The sequence below is a fragment of the Gigantopelta aegis genome, chromosome 11 (genome assembly GCF_016097555.1).
Source record: "Gigantopelta aegis isolate Gae_Host chromosome 11, Gae_host_genome, whole genome shotgun sequence".
NCBI classification, from domain to species: Eukaryota; Metazoa; Mollusca; class Gastropoda; order Neomphalida; family Peltospiridae; genus Gigantopelta; species Gigantopelta aegis.
Window position 1 is genome coordinate 32,623 of NC_054709.1, and position 14,770 is coordinate 47,392.

A 14,770-nucleotide genomic window follows, 5' to 3' on the forward strand; every position below is an offset into this window, starting at 1 on the left:
CCCTGCTCCCGTGGTGACACAGCAGCAGCTCCGCCAGGCCGTCGTGGACACCTACAACAACGTGCCCAGGGCCTTCATCAGGAACCTCTTCCTCTCCATGGGTAGGAGGTGTGCGGCGGTCATGGCCAGCAATGGCGGACACACCCGCTATTAGTGGACATGTTTGAGTGGCATGTGACGCCATTGAAGAAGCGCCATGGCCTTGACATTTCAAATGACAATGCGACCTCGATTTTTAACATGTCAATAACATGAAATCTCATCTTTACGAATTGTTTAAGTTTTTCATAGAAACGATTATTTTAAGAACTTTGGGACGTATTTCAATGAGTGCACTCAAAACCTCCAATCTACGTATTCGCGTTTCTTTTGGAATTAAGTATATATATATATATATATATATATATATATATATATATATATATATATATATATATATATATATATATTATTTTACATAAAATCGTGTTTTACGGTATCTCAAAATTAATAAAATAATATCAGGACGGTAACACCACAAACCGAGACGGGTCGACAGCAAACATGTTACTGGGAAACGCCAAATAGAGATTAGGGTCAGAATACCAACTGTTCCGACCGAGTTTGCAAATTCGACTGTTGCGTTATAATTTCTCCCAACTTAGGACGGGTGCGCTCAGATTAATAACTAATCAGCCTTAGGAGAATTGAGTTGTAAGAAAGCTCAGACTAGCAATTGGACAGTCGTAGAATTCGAGAGATCGGCGAGTTGGCCAAATCCGTCGTGACAGTTGGTAGTCTAATCCTTGCATTACACACTAGGCGACAAAAGCAGGTACCGGACGACAACCTAGAGAAGTTAGACGACAATAAACAGAGCTGTTGACAACTGCGGCTGGGAGGCAACATGCAGGATCCGGGAAATATTTTGTGAAGTGAGTCGTTGGGGTTACGGACGAAAACATAGTTAATATACAGCCACTGGTATTTTATGTAGGACAAATGTATTTAATATGTAATATTATCACTAAAACATAGTTAATATACAGCCACTGGTATTTTATGTAGGACAAATGTATTTAATACATGCAAAATCAGCTATTCGTGCGCTCTATAAAATGGTAGTCCTCATACAATCAGTTAAAACCAGCTATTGTTGCACGCTATAAAGTGTCAGTCCTCGTATAGACAAGATCAACTATTGGTGTGCGCTATAAACTGGCAGTCCTCATACAAGCAAAATCAACTATTGGTATGTGCTACAAAGTGGCAGTCCTCACAACTCAAGATCAGCTATTGGTGCTACAAAGTGGCAGTCCTGATGTATGCAAGATCAGCGATTAGTGTGCGTTACGAAGTGGCAGTCCTTATCAGCTATTGGTGCGTGCTACAAAGTGGCAGTCCTGATGTATGCAAGATCAGCGATTAGTGTGCGTTACGAAGTGGCAGTCCTCATCAGCTATTGGTGCGTGCTATTAAACTGCCGTCGTCATGCAGTCAATATGAGCTTTGGTTCCCGGTTTAATGTGGCAGTCCTTATACAGTCAAAATCAGCTACTGGTGTGCACTATACAGTGGCAGTCCTCATACTGTCAAGATCAGCTACTGGTTTGCACTATACAGTGGCAGTCCTCATACAGTCAAGATCAGCTACTGGTGTGCACTATACAGTGGCAGTCCTCATACTGTCAAGATCAGCTACTGGTGCGCACTATACAGAGGCAGTCCTCATACAGTCAAGATCAGCTACTGGTGTGCACTATACAGTGGCAGTCCTCATACAATCAAGATCAGCTACTGGTGTGCACTATACAGAGGCTGTCCTCATACAGTCAAGATCAGCTACTGGTGTGCACTATACAGTGGCAGTCCTCATACTGTCAAGACCAGCTACTGGTGTGCACTATACAGTGGCAGTCCTCATACAGTCAAGATCAGCTTTCCTCTTTTTCTTTCAGGTGGTGTTGGTCACTGGAGAGTCAGGATCGGGAAAAACAGAGAACACGAAGCTGATGGTGAAACACCTGATATCGATATGTGGCAGCAATTCACCTGACTTGGCCAGAGAAATCATTGAGGTCAGTTTACGGGACGTAGCCCAGTGGTTAAGTGTTCAGTACGAATTATATATTTTAACATTCAGTACTAATTATATCGCTTTACCATCTTTTTAAATTTTATCGTTCAACAGTCAGTACTAATTTTATATTTTAACAATAACAACTAATTATATATTTCAACAATCACAACTAATTATATATTTTAACAATCAGCATTAATTATTATCAGGGGTTGAAATTGACTGAAATTCTTACTCTTTTTTTCTGTCAGCAGTGTTGAATAGACCAATCAGCAGCTCTCCTCGATTCATCTCGTCCTTCATTTTCTGTTTCTATAGGATTTTAACTAAATAGATTGCGTCCACTGTGATCCCCCCCCCCCCCCCCCCCTCCAAAAAATAATAAAACGTCTGTCTCTGGCGAAACCAAAGTTCCAGAATTGACGCAGCTATGCGGCTTTTTTAAAAGCATAGATTGAACAGAAAAGGTGGGTATATTTTATACCGAAATAAGGGGCATATTTAAACTGAATTATATTCCGAGCTGATTCCTAGAGAATGGCTGTGTCCATTTCCATTTCAAGCATGTGCATGACGATATTGGTTGCAGTCGTTCTGTTCTGTCAGTCTTTTCTGTAATCCTTTATTTGTTCAGTTGTTGTCACGGGGATTCTATAATACCCGTAACTGAATAAAACACGATTATCCAAATATCTCTCCTAACTGTATATCTATTAGATCTCTCTGTAACAGGCGGTATATACCCGCTGTGGCTCGTCTCTAGGTATATCAGAGATACGATCTATACAAGTATATATTATTATAGCACGTTTAGTTCACTAGAAAACACAACAAAACACAATACACTTTGGAATCTGTATTAACCTACGCTGACAAATGTACAGCCGCAGTAGTTAATTAATAACAACAATAATAACAACCCAGAACTGATCACTTAATTAGTTAATCTCTAGGTGTCTAGTTACACAAAATGCGAATCACTTCACAGTGACACAACACCCACACGTGTGATAATTGAGAAACGCTTCTAGGAGAAGTTAATTAATAAAGGAATTACCACTCTATTCCTAACTGGTTAATTTTTAATTAACCCTTACTACTCGTTCAGTAACGTGTGATAATTGAGAAACGCTGCCAGGAGAACTTAATTAATAAAGGAATTACAACACTATTCCTAACTGGTTAATTTTTAATTAACCCTTAACTACTCATTCAGTAACCTTGTAACACAGAATTAATACTGGTACCTATCACAATAAAGACAATAACCTACAGTTTACCTAGGTCTTCTAGGATGACTGGCTAAGCTTTATATTACCAAATACTCGTATAATGTTAGAACAAAAAGTCTACGATTTACTTCGTCAGATGACCGAAGACACTGTCTAAAGAATATTGGTATAATACAGTATTAAAATATTTAAAGTCACATCAATCACATCAAGGTTATACAACAGAGCAGAATAAAAATATTTACCAAAGTCAAACGGACTACGTTCCCTGGGAGCCGTCCTTTTTTCGTTCTCCCCATAACTCTAAAACACTAGCTATTTATTATAAATCGAAAGATCGCCTGGGGGTAAATCGCGGCACCGAATCTTATCATCTGATATTCCACCTCTCCCAGAGCGGTATTTTTCTCTCTGATCGTCAGACTTGGCTGTCGCCAATTCGCGACCAATCCCACGGCCATAAACGCACTACCGGAGGTATTACGTAACTACTGGCCACATGGCCTCCACACCTGCTCTGGGTGTGTATTAGGCGTACCGATCGAGGACTGTCGCGCAGAAGTATTACGTAACAAGTTGCCCACCTGGCTAAGTGCAATGAACTGCACACGGCCTTCTAAAACAATTAATATCGCCACAGGCGAAAAGAAATTAAGAGCATGTACCGTCACACACCCCCACCTCAAAAAGGATATTTCCTCTACTCTAGGAATAGGGAAATATACTACATTAAAATAAAAGGTGCGTTAACCGACGCATACGGGCATTTATAACACATGTAATAATAAGGTGACTACCAGTAATCACACTGAGTCTCTGAGTCCCTGGTATACAAATAAAATATATATAAACAAAACAGAAATCAAGAATGTCAACACATTATCATAACGTTCAACTTCGGGACAGGGCATCAGCGATTACATTGGATGTGCCCTTGATATGTCCAATGGTAATTGGGTATTCTTGCAGAGGAAGACTCCATCTCAAAACTCTCTGGTTGGAGGCTTTCATTAGGATGGTCCAGTCCGTCTTCGTCTTCTTGGAACAGCACAGCTCCAGCACCCACGTCACTGGCACCCACAGCTAGCTTGAACGGCATTCGGTAGTCTGGTGCTGCCATCACGGGAGACGAGTAGCGCCTCTGCTTGAGACGGTTGAATGACTTCTCGCATTCATCTCACCACTGGGACTTCGTTTCCTTCTTTTTCAGTGGCGCACGTTTTCCAGGTTTTCTCCGATAGGCATGCTGTCGGATCGGGGTAGCGTTGGGTTCCAAGCGTATATCCTGGCTTAAGGTGTTGGTAACCGTTGGAAGGTTCTGACAAATGGAAACATTGTCTTGTTTCAACGTAGTCAACTTTGCTCGCTGGGGGTTCAAGTCTGCTAGAATCTGGCCGTTGGCCAACTTGACCTCTACAGTCTTGACGTCATCACAGGAAATTGAGTGACTCTCAATTTGGACCGGTCTCTCTGGAACTATCGGCAGTCTGTCAAAATAACCTTTTAGCAAATTGATGTGACAATACCTACTTTTCCTAACCCTATCAGGAGTGTTTATCACATACCCTGTCTCATTAACCCGTTTGTGCACAACATAGGGACCGAAATACCTGTTCTGTAATGAACCCCGTTTAATGGGAAGGTACAGCAGCACTTTATCCCCTGGTTTAAATTCCCAACTCTTAGCCTTCCTATCAACCACTGATTTTATTTTGCTCTGAGCTTGGCTCAGTTGCTTCCTATCCTTTCTATCTCTAACTCTCTTATTCATTAATACTCCCTTGTCCACAGTTAACAAGGTAGTGCGAGCTGCCAACAAATTTGGATCAGCCCCCTGCTCTAGTACTAACTCTTGTCTATTACAAGGTAAATCCCCTCTATCAAACACAACTGGTTCAATTACCCTCTGCGGGAGATCAACAGGTTCCACCACATTTAATTCCTCAGTTGACTTATCTACCATTTTACTGATAACCTCATCCACTCCAATTTCATGGCTCACACACGTATCAGACAAATCACAAATATCATCTGCGTCTTGTGCTAACCTACTGGCCATAGCCCTAGTCTTTACACACGCAGGATATCTAATCTCATCAACCTCACTCTCTTCTACTGGTAAAGGGCTGTCTTTAATTAACAATTGGTCACATGTCGGCTGACAACACTGACTAGTCAAATCATTACCCAACAAAACTCCTATGTTTTCAACAGGCAAGTCCTTCACAACACCCATAACGACTGGTCCCGTCACAAACTTCGAACACAAGAAAACCTTATGTAACCGGACAACCATTTTTTCTCCAGTAACCGAGCTTAAAGCCAAACTATGTCCTATGTCTGAATTTTCAATACCAGCTAAACACTTTTGCGTTATCAGACTCTGACTACACCCGGTATCTCTATAGATTGATATTGCCTTAGGACACAACTCTTGTTTCACATCACAAACCATACCAGTGGACACATACGGGTTTACTTTCTCTGCCATGGGACTAACCATTAACTCTCTCGCTAACGGAGCTGACCTCACTAAACCGACCACTTGCGCATTATCGCGTTTCCTTTTAAAACAGTCCCCGATAAGATGGTTATCCTTTTTACAGTAACTGCAATGTGGACGAAAAGTTCGTGCATTGGCTGATAATGCAGGTCTATCCTTACTTTGCCCACCAGGTGCATTCCTTGCCTGACTAGCTGACCAACTAGATGACTCTCCCCGATAGTTACTTTCCCGGGGAAAACCTGGCTGAAATTTCTTCTTATCACCCTGTTGTAAAGAGCTACCCTGTACTGCCTGAGCTTTGTGTATTAACACGTAATCATCTGCCACTATGCCTGCCTCCTCTATCTTTTTGACATCACGATCCTCTAAATGAATACGTAAGCTAACTGGTAATCCATTTTTAATGTCCTGTAAGATCAACAACTCCCGTAACTCGGTATATGACTCTATCTGATGAGACACCATCCATTTATCAAACATCCCTGCCTTCTTAGCCACACACTCACTATAAGACTGACCCTGCGTTTTTCTCAACTCGCTATACCGTAAACGATAATCCTCAGGTCGTAATTCATACGCCCTCAACACTGCCGCCTTAACTAGGTCGTACTGACTTGCTCGCTCATCACGCATTGAATTATAAGCTACACTAGCCTTCCCCTTAAACTTAGACACGGCTAACAATGTCCACTTAGACTGCGGCCAATTTAGCTACTTAGCGACCCGTTCAAACAGTTGAAAGAACATATCTACCTCCTGGTCATCAAATACAGGCACTGATCTATAAGCCTCCGACATGGTAAAACCATTTCCTGCCTCACGTCTAACTTCTTCAGTATTCAACTTTAACTCGTGTTCCACTTTTAATTTTGCTAACTGGGATTCTCTATCCCTATCTCTCTATCTCTCTCTTCTCTATCCTTCTCTCTATCTTCCCCATCTCTCTCTCTATCGTCTCTATCTCTCTCTCTATCTAGTGCACGTTCTTCTCTTTCGTACTCAAGTTTTTTAAAAGCTAATTGTTGTTCCACACTTAACTCATTTATCTCTATCTCTGGAACAATCTCACTGTCTTCCATAACAGGACTATCACCAAAAACTGCCTGGATAATAATTTTCCTTATATCTCCTAAGGTTTTAGCTGATGTTAAATCAATTTCTCGCTCACCCGCGATTTCAACTAACTCGGCCTTACGTGCTCGCTTAATCTCCACTACACTGAGCGTAGGCCTATCCAGCAAATTCTTATCCATGTTTAGATATGACGCACTTATTATTAATTAATTTTCTAGTGAACAACGTGCTACTTCTGGTTATTTGTAAAAATAATTTATAAAGCCCCCATTTACAAACAATACTTTTTTTAAATATGCATGTCCCGTTTCAGATCCGGGACGAGCGCCCCAATTTTCTACTCCTGTCACGGGGATTCTATAATACCCGTAACTGAATAAAACACGATTGTCCAAATATCTCTCCTAACTGTATATCTATTAGATCTCTCTGTAACAGGCGGTATATACCCGCTGTGGCTCGTCTCTAGGTAGATCAGAGATACGATCTTATATAAAGTATATATTATTATAGCACGTTTAGTTCACTTGAAAACACAACAAAAACACAATACACTTTGGAATCTGTATTAATCTACGCTGACAAATGTACAGCCGTAGTAGTTAATTAATAACAACAATAATAACAACCCAGAACTGATCACTTAATTAGTTAATCTCTAGGTGTCTAGGTTACACAATATGCGAATCACTTCACCGTGACACAACACCCACACGTGTGATAATTGAGAAACGCTTCTAGGAGAAGTTAATTAATAAAGGAATTACCACTCTATTCCTAACTGGTTAATTTTTAATTAACCCTTACTACTCGTTCAGTAACGTGTGATAATTGAGAAACGCTGCCAGGAGAACTTAATTAATAAAGGAATTACAACACTATTCCTAACTGGTTAATTTTTAATTAACCCTTAACTACTCATTCAGTAACCTTGTAACACAGAATTAATACTGGTACCTATCACAATAAAGACAATAACCTACAGTTTACCTAGGTCTTCTAGGATGACTGGCTAAGCTTTATATTACCAAATACTCGTATAATGTTAGAACAAAAGTCTACGATTTACTTCGTCAGATGACCGAAGACACTGTCTAAAGAATATTGGTATAATACAGTATTAAAATATTTAAAGTCACATCAATCACATCAAGGTTATACAAATGAGCAGAAATAAAATATTTACCAAAGTGCAAACGGACTACGTTCCCTGGTAGCCGTCCTTTTTTGCTTCTCCCCATAACTCTAAAACACTCGCTATTTATTATACATCGAAATATCGCCTGGGGGTAAATCGCGGCACCGAATCTTATCATCTGATATTCCACCTCTCCCAGAGTCGGTATATTTCTCTCTGATCGTCAGTCTGGCTGTCGCCAATCCGCGACCAATCCCCTGGCCATAAACAGCACTACCGGAGATATTACGTAACTACTAGCCACATGGCCTCTACACCTGCTCTGGGTGTGTATTAGGCGTACCGATCTAGGACCGTCGCGCAGAAGTATTACGTAACAAGTTGCCCATCTGGGCTTATGTGCAATGAAACTGCACACGGCCTTCTAAAACAATTAATATCGCCACAGGCGAAAACAAATTAAGAGCATGTACCGTCACAGTTGTTTTTATATATTTAAAAACAAAAATTACCAAGTGTTTGACAACCACCAGGCGATGATTAATACATCGATAGTGTCGTTAAGCAAAAACTAATTTTAACATTAACGAAATAACCGCAGTGTGAAATGTGCTGGGGTGTCTTAAATATTTCATTTCATCTCATTTTAACTTATTTTCCTGCTTATATCCAAGTAAATATCACGCTAGTTGTCCTGGGCACACACCTCAGCAATCTGGGCTGTGTGTCCAGGACAGTGGGTTAGTTGTTAGTTGTTAATGGTTAGTGCTTAGTGAGGGAGAAGAGGGTGTAGTGTTCGTACACCTACATACCAATCAGGTTATTAAAGCTCGCTCTAGGGTGGAAGCCGGTATCGGGCTGCGAACCATGTATCTTTCAGCCTTATGTCCGATGGCTTAACCACGACACCAGCGAGGCCGGTCGTTAAACATTCCTTTCCTCTCCTGTTATACAGGTTAACCCCTTGCTGGAGGCGTTCGGAAACGCCAAGACTGTCCACAACGACAACTCCAGCAGATTCGCCAAGTACCTGGAGATCGGCTTTGACGACAAGTTTCAAATTACTGATGGTAAGAATTCGTTAAAGGGACAGTCCCTAGTTACTGTCTTTGTTAAAATGATTCCCACAAGTACAGCATTTGTAAGCAATAAATATACAGAACTTCGCATACGTTGTTTTCGCTTCCTATTTATTGCACGAGTTTATTTTGCGGAAGAATATATACCACAAGACCGCGTAGCGGTCTCGTGGTATGTTCTTTCGCAAAATAAACGAATGCAATATATAGGAAGCGAAAACAACGTATGTGAAGTTCTGTATTTATTACATACCTTCTTTTATGTTTTACAAAAACGGTTTTTAATTTAACATCATAACAACACTTTGTTAAATCTTCGATCAAAACTCCTTTCATGGATTTACTAAACGCTAAGAATCACACTCTGCGGCAGCCTTGTGTAATGTTTCAAATACGATATGACGTCAGTTGTAAATCATATATGACGTAAGTAAATAAAAGGCACTAACTGCAGTAAAAAGAAAAAGGGATTGCCGATTTAAAAGTTCCGGTCCAGATTGCACATATCTGCGATACAGAATAAATTTATTACACGGTTTTAAAAGGCCTTTATCACTATAGTAAAATTGAATAGGTATGTAATAAATTTATATACACATGTATATATCAATATATATACTCTTTAAAAAGGTGTCTGGTAGTTAGGAGCAGGAAACCGCCTCTTTAAGGTTTAGGCACTGAATTTAGCTCAGGCGGTTGAGTGCTCGCTTGAGTTTTTGCGTGGCAGGATCGAACCATCTCCATTCAGCTGAATGGTTTTTCTCGTTCCAAGCAGTGCACCACAACTGGTCAAAGGCCGTGGTATGTTCTTTTCTGTATGTGGGAAAGTGCATATAGAAGATCCCTTGCTTCAGTGGGAACAATGTAGCGGGTTTCCTCTGATGACTACGAGTCAGAATTACCAAATATTTGACATCCAGTTTCCGATGATTAATTAATCAATGTGCTCTGGTGGTGTCGTTAAACAAACAAAAAATTGAAGGTTTAACTTACACTATACTGTTACTATATACTTTGACTCAACGATCCTTATTTATGGATACATGAACTTTAGAGGTATGAGGTATTACAGTGTCAAAAATAAGGGCATATAAAAATTCCTGAGAAAAAACAAATCTACAAAAGGCTAATTATTTGTCTCTGATCCTTCAAAAATTTATAGATAAAACTAAATAAGACATAACACATTGTGCTTAAAGGCGCAGATCGTAGTTTGAACTCGTAAAAATGGACATTAAGTTTATTTAATCTGGAAACCTGTAAGATACTTGGATAAAGTTACAACAGAGTGAAACAAGAGTCTGTGACGTTAAAACCAGAAAACATCCTTAAAGGGACAGATCCTAGTTTGAACCCGTGAAAATTAACGCTAAGTTTAGTTAAAGGGACAGACCCTAGTTTGAACCCGTGAAAATTAACACTAAGTTTAGTTAAAGGGACAGATCCTAGTTTCAACCCGTGAAAATTAACACTAAGTTTAGTTAAAGGGACAGACCCTAGTTTCAACCCGTGAATATTAACACTAAGTTTAGTTAAAGGGACAGACCCTAGTTTCAACCCGTGAATATTAACACTAAGTTTAGATAAAGGGACAGACCCAAGTTTCAGCCCGTGAATATTAACACTAAGTTTAGTTAAAGGGACAGACCCTAGTTTCAGCCCGTGAAAATTAACACTAAGTTTAGTTAAAGGGGCAGACCCTAGATTCAGCCCGTGAAAATTAACACTAAGTTTAGTTAAAGGGACAGACCCTAGATTCAACCCGTGAAAATTAACACTAAGTTTAGTTAAAGGGGCAGACCCTAGATTCAACCCGTGAAAATTAACACTAAGTTTAGGTAAAGGGACAGACCGTGAAAATTAACACTAAGTTGAGTTAATCTACAAACCAGTAACGCATTTGGATAAAGTTACATTTGAGTGGACCACGAGTCTGTGACTTTAAAATGGTAAAATACCATCTAAAATTAGACTAAAACTCGACTCCATAACAACTGTTACTTCTCAGACGCACGTGCTTTATAAAAAATGATAAATGCATTTTGTGATATAGTGAACACCAGGATCACCAAACACACTTCGAATGTACGGATATGGATAATCTAAACAATAAAATCTAAGTATAGTATGATTTCAGTGATAATAAACGGCTCTAATAGTAAAGAATATACCTTTGTGTTTAAAAACTAGGGTATGTCCCTTTAACAACTAGACTAAAACTTGAATCTATACCCGCTAATTCTCAGACGCATGTGCGTTTTTAAAAATATGAAAACTGCATTTTGTGATATTAGAAACATCATGATGACCAGAAACACTTTGGTTCTATGGAAATGGATTATCTAAACAATAAAATATAAGTAATATTTCATTTCTGTGATCATAAACGGCTTTAATGGTGAAAAATATGCATCAGTGTTTAAAAACTAGGGTCTGTCCCTTTAATGTGAACTGCGCAGGTAAGCAGGTGATCTTGTGGACTGACTCTTTTACAGCCACCATCAGAGACTACATGCTTGAGAAGTCGAGAGTGGTGTCGCATTCAGAGGGCGAGGCAAATTTCCACGTCTTTTACTCATTTCTCGCTGGCCTGGACGAGAACGAAAAGAAAGACTTCAAACTGGATTCAGCCAATTTCGGGTGAAACAGAACAAACAAAACAAAACACCCCTGCCTCCCAACTCCCCCTCCACAAAAAACAAACAAACAAACAAACACAACAAAAACAAAACAACCCACAAACAAAAACGGAAAAACTGCTTAACAAAACAACACAGCAAAAGTAAAAAAAAAAAAAAAAAAAAAAAAAAAAAAAAAAAAAAAACCCTTCCAAACCCCAAATCCCCAAATAAAAAAAATAAAAAATGCCCCTCCGACCCCCATAAAACAAACCTACCCAACAAACAACAACAGCAACAACAAAACAGAAACAAACAGTAACATCTCAAATCAAATAAACAAATGAAATACATAAACAAAATAACAAAAACAACAAAAAACAAAGTACAAAAAAAAAAAAAACGAAGAAAAAAAACCCAAAACAAAAACAGACAGACAGACCACCCCAAAACAAAACAAACAAACTAACAAAAAACAACAACAAAAAACCAACATCACCCCCCCCCCCAAAAAAAAAAAAAAAACACAAAAAACCCAAACAAACAACAAACAACAACAACAAAAAACAAACACATAACAAAAAACACAACAACAAAAATACACACTCACACAAAAGAACCCTGCATGAATGCACGTTTAAAGACAGCATGAAAAATACATCGGCTAATGGGTGTCAAACTACTAATGAAAAAATGTAGTGGGTTTCCTCTCTAAAATTATATGTAAAACATGATAAATGTTTGCAATACAATAGCCTATGATTAAAATATAAATATGCTCTAGTGGTGTCGTTAAACAAAACAAACTTATTTTTTGTTTGCTATCCAATAGCCTATAATTAATAAATAATTGTGCTCTAGTGGTGCCGTTAAACAAGCACAAACCTTTAACCTTTACTCTTTGTTTTAGAATTGCACCTAAGCCATATCCCAAGAGGAAGGAAGAACTTGTCCGGGATTTCAAACAGCAACTACAGGTCATGCAGATGATAGGCTTGTCAGAAGAGGTTCGTGTTTACACTACACCAGTTTAATATCAGGGTTTCCCCCTGCGGTAAAACTGCACAAGCTAGACTAGCTTATTTGACTAAGTTTAAACATTGAGAAGTGTGTTGCAAAGAAATGACAAAATAAAGACACAAACACACACACATATAGAGAGAGAGAGAGAGAGAGAGAGAGAGAGAGAGAGAGAGAGAGAGAGAGAGAGAGAGAGAGAGAGAGAGAGAGAGAGAGAGAGAGAGAGATTTGTTGATTTTATTATTTATCTGAAAATGATACAAGGGCAGTTACAAAATATGTCTAGGATGGGCATGCAGCATCAAGGGTATACGAACCTTCGATATTATACAATCTACTAACATGCAATATATATATATATATCTTTCAGGAAATAGGCAACGTGAAGGCAATACTGGCATCCATTCTACACATTACCAACATCAAGTTCAACACGGCCAAGAACAATGCAGTGGAAGTGAAAGATGAATTTCCCATGATTTACGGTAGATATTTGTATATGACTATGGAAAGAAATAATGGATCACACCAACACTAAGAGGAGAGAGTGACTGCAACCAAAACCCTCATCCATAGTGTTAGGACGTTAACTGTGTTAATGACACTCAGTCTCGCATTAGAGAGATAGTCAATATCACATTTTGTAACATTCAATCTGACATTACTGACAGTCAATCTCACATTACTGGTATTTAGTCTGACATTACTGATATTTAATTTCATATTACTGACATTAAATTTCACATTACTGGTATTCAGTCTGGCACTACTGATATTCAATTTCACATTACTCATATTCAGTCTCACACAACTGACATTCAATCTGTCATTACTGATATTCAGTCTCACATTACTGATATTCAATCTCACATTACTGACATTCAATCTCACATTACTGATATTTAATCTCTCATTACTGATATTCAGTCTCACACTACTGACATTCATTCTCACATTACTGAAATTCAGTTTCACACTATTGACATTCAACCTCTCATTATTGATATTCAGTCTCACATTACTGATATTCAGTCTGACACTACTGACATTCATTCTCACATTACTGCTATTCAGTCTGACACTACTGATATTCAATCTCACATTACTGGTATTCAGTCTGACACTACTGATATTCAGTCTCACATTACTGAAATTCAATCACACATTACTGAAATTCAATCTTACACTACCAGCATTTAATCTCACATTACTGATATTCAGTCTCACACTATTGACATTAAATCTCTCATTACTGATATTCAGTCTCACATTACTGACATTAAATCTCACATTACTGATATTCAATCCCATATTACTGCCATTCAATCTCACATTACTGATATTCAATTTCACATTACTGATATTCAATCTCACATTACTGATCAGTAATGTCACATTACTGATATTCTATTTCATATTACTGATCAGTAATTTCACATTACTGATATTCAATAATTATGTCTAAAGGCATTAGTCACATATTCCAAACGACTAGTCCTAATAAGACTTACATCAAGGGTTCCTTTGGTAACTCGATTTAATCGACAGCTATTAAATCATAATATCAAAGATGACTACCATAACAGAAATGTCTGGCTATCACTCATAAAAACAACTAAACAAACAACATAACACAAATGCGGTGTATTAATTTGTATTGGCATATTTTTGCCACGGCTTAAAGGAACATTCCTGAGTTTGCTGCATTGTAAGATGTTTCTCTTAAAGGGACATTCCTGAGTTTGCTACATTGTAAGATGTTTCCGACTAATAAAATATTTCTACGATTAAATTTACATATTAAATATATTTCTTGTTTAGAATATCAGTGTCTGTATATTCAATGTGTTTCTGGTCGTCTTAATATTTGTAAGAAGCCCAAACTATATTTTGTCTTCAAATAATTTCGCGCGTACGAAATATTTTTATTTGAGGAAAATAAAAGGAAATTTAACCTAGTACAAATATTAGAACGATAAGAAACACGCTTAATATACAGCCACTAATATTTTATGGAGAAAAACATATTGATATGTAATTACAA

The 14,770-nt window shown here is 38.4% G+C and overlaps 1 protein-coding gene across 1 annotated transcript in view; it reads left to right on the forward strand.

Moving 5' to 3' along the window:
* The window catches only part of LOC121385644 (unconventional myosin-Ia-like), a 32,985-nt gene extending 19,638 nt beyond the window's left edge, over positions 1-13,347 (forward strand). Inside the window, exons 4-8 of the mRNA XM_041516402.1 lie at positions 1,938-2,057; positions 8,965-9,079; positions 11,584-11,728; positions 12,617-12,713; positions 13,097-13,347. Coding sequence (XP_041372336.1) covers positions 1,938-2,057; positions 8,965-9,079; positions 11,584-11,728; positions 12,617-12,713; positions 13,097-13,264 — 645 coding nt within the window. The 3' untranslated portion in view covers positions 13,265-13,347. The remainder of the gene's footprint in view (positions 1-1,937; positions 2,058-8,964; positions 9,080-11,583; positions 11,729-12,616; positions 12,714-13,096) is intronic.
* The last annotated feature ends 1,423 nt before the right edge of the window (positions 13,348-14,770 follow it).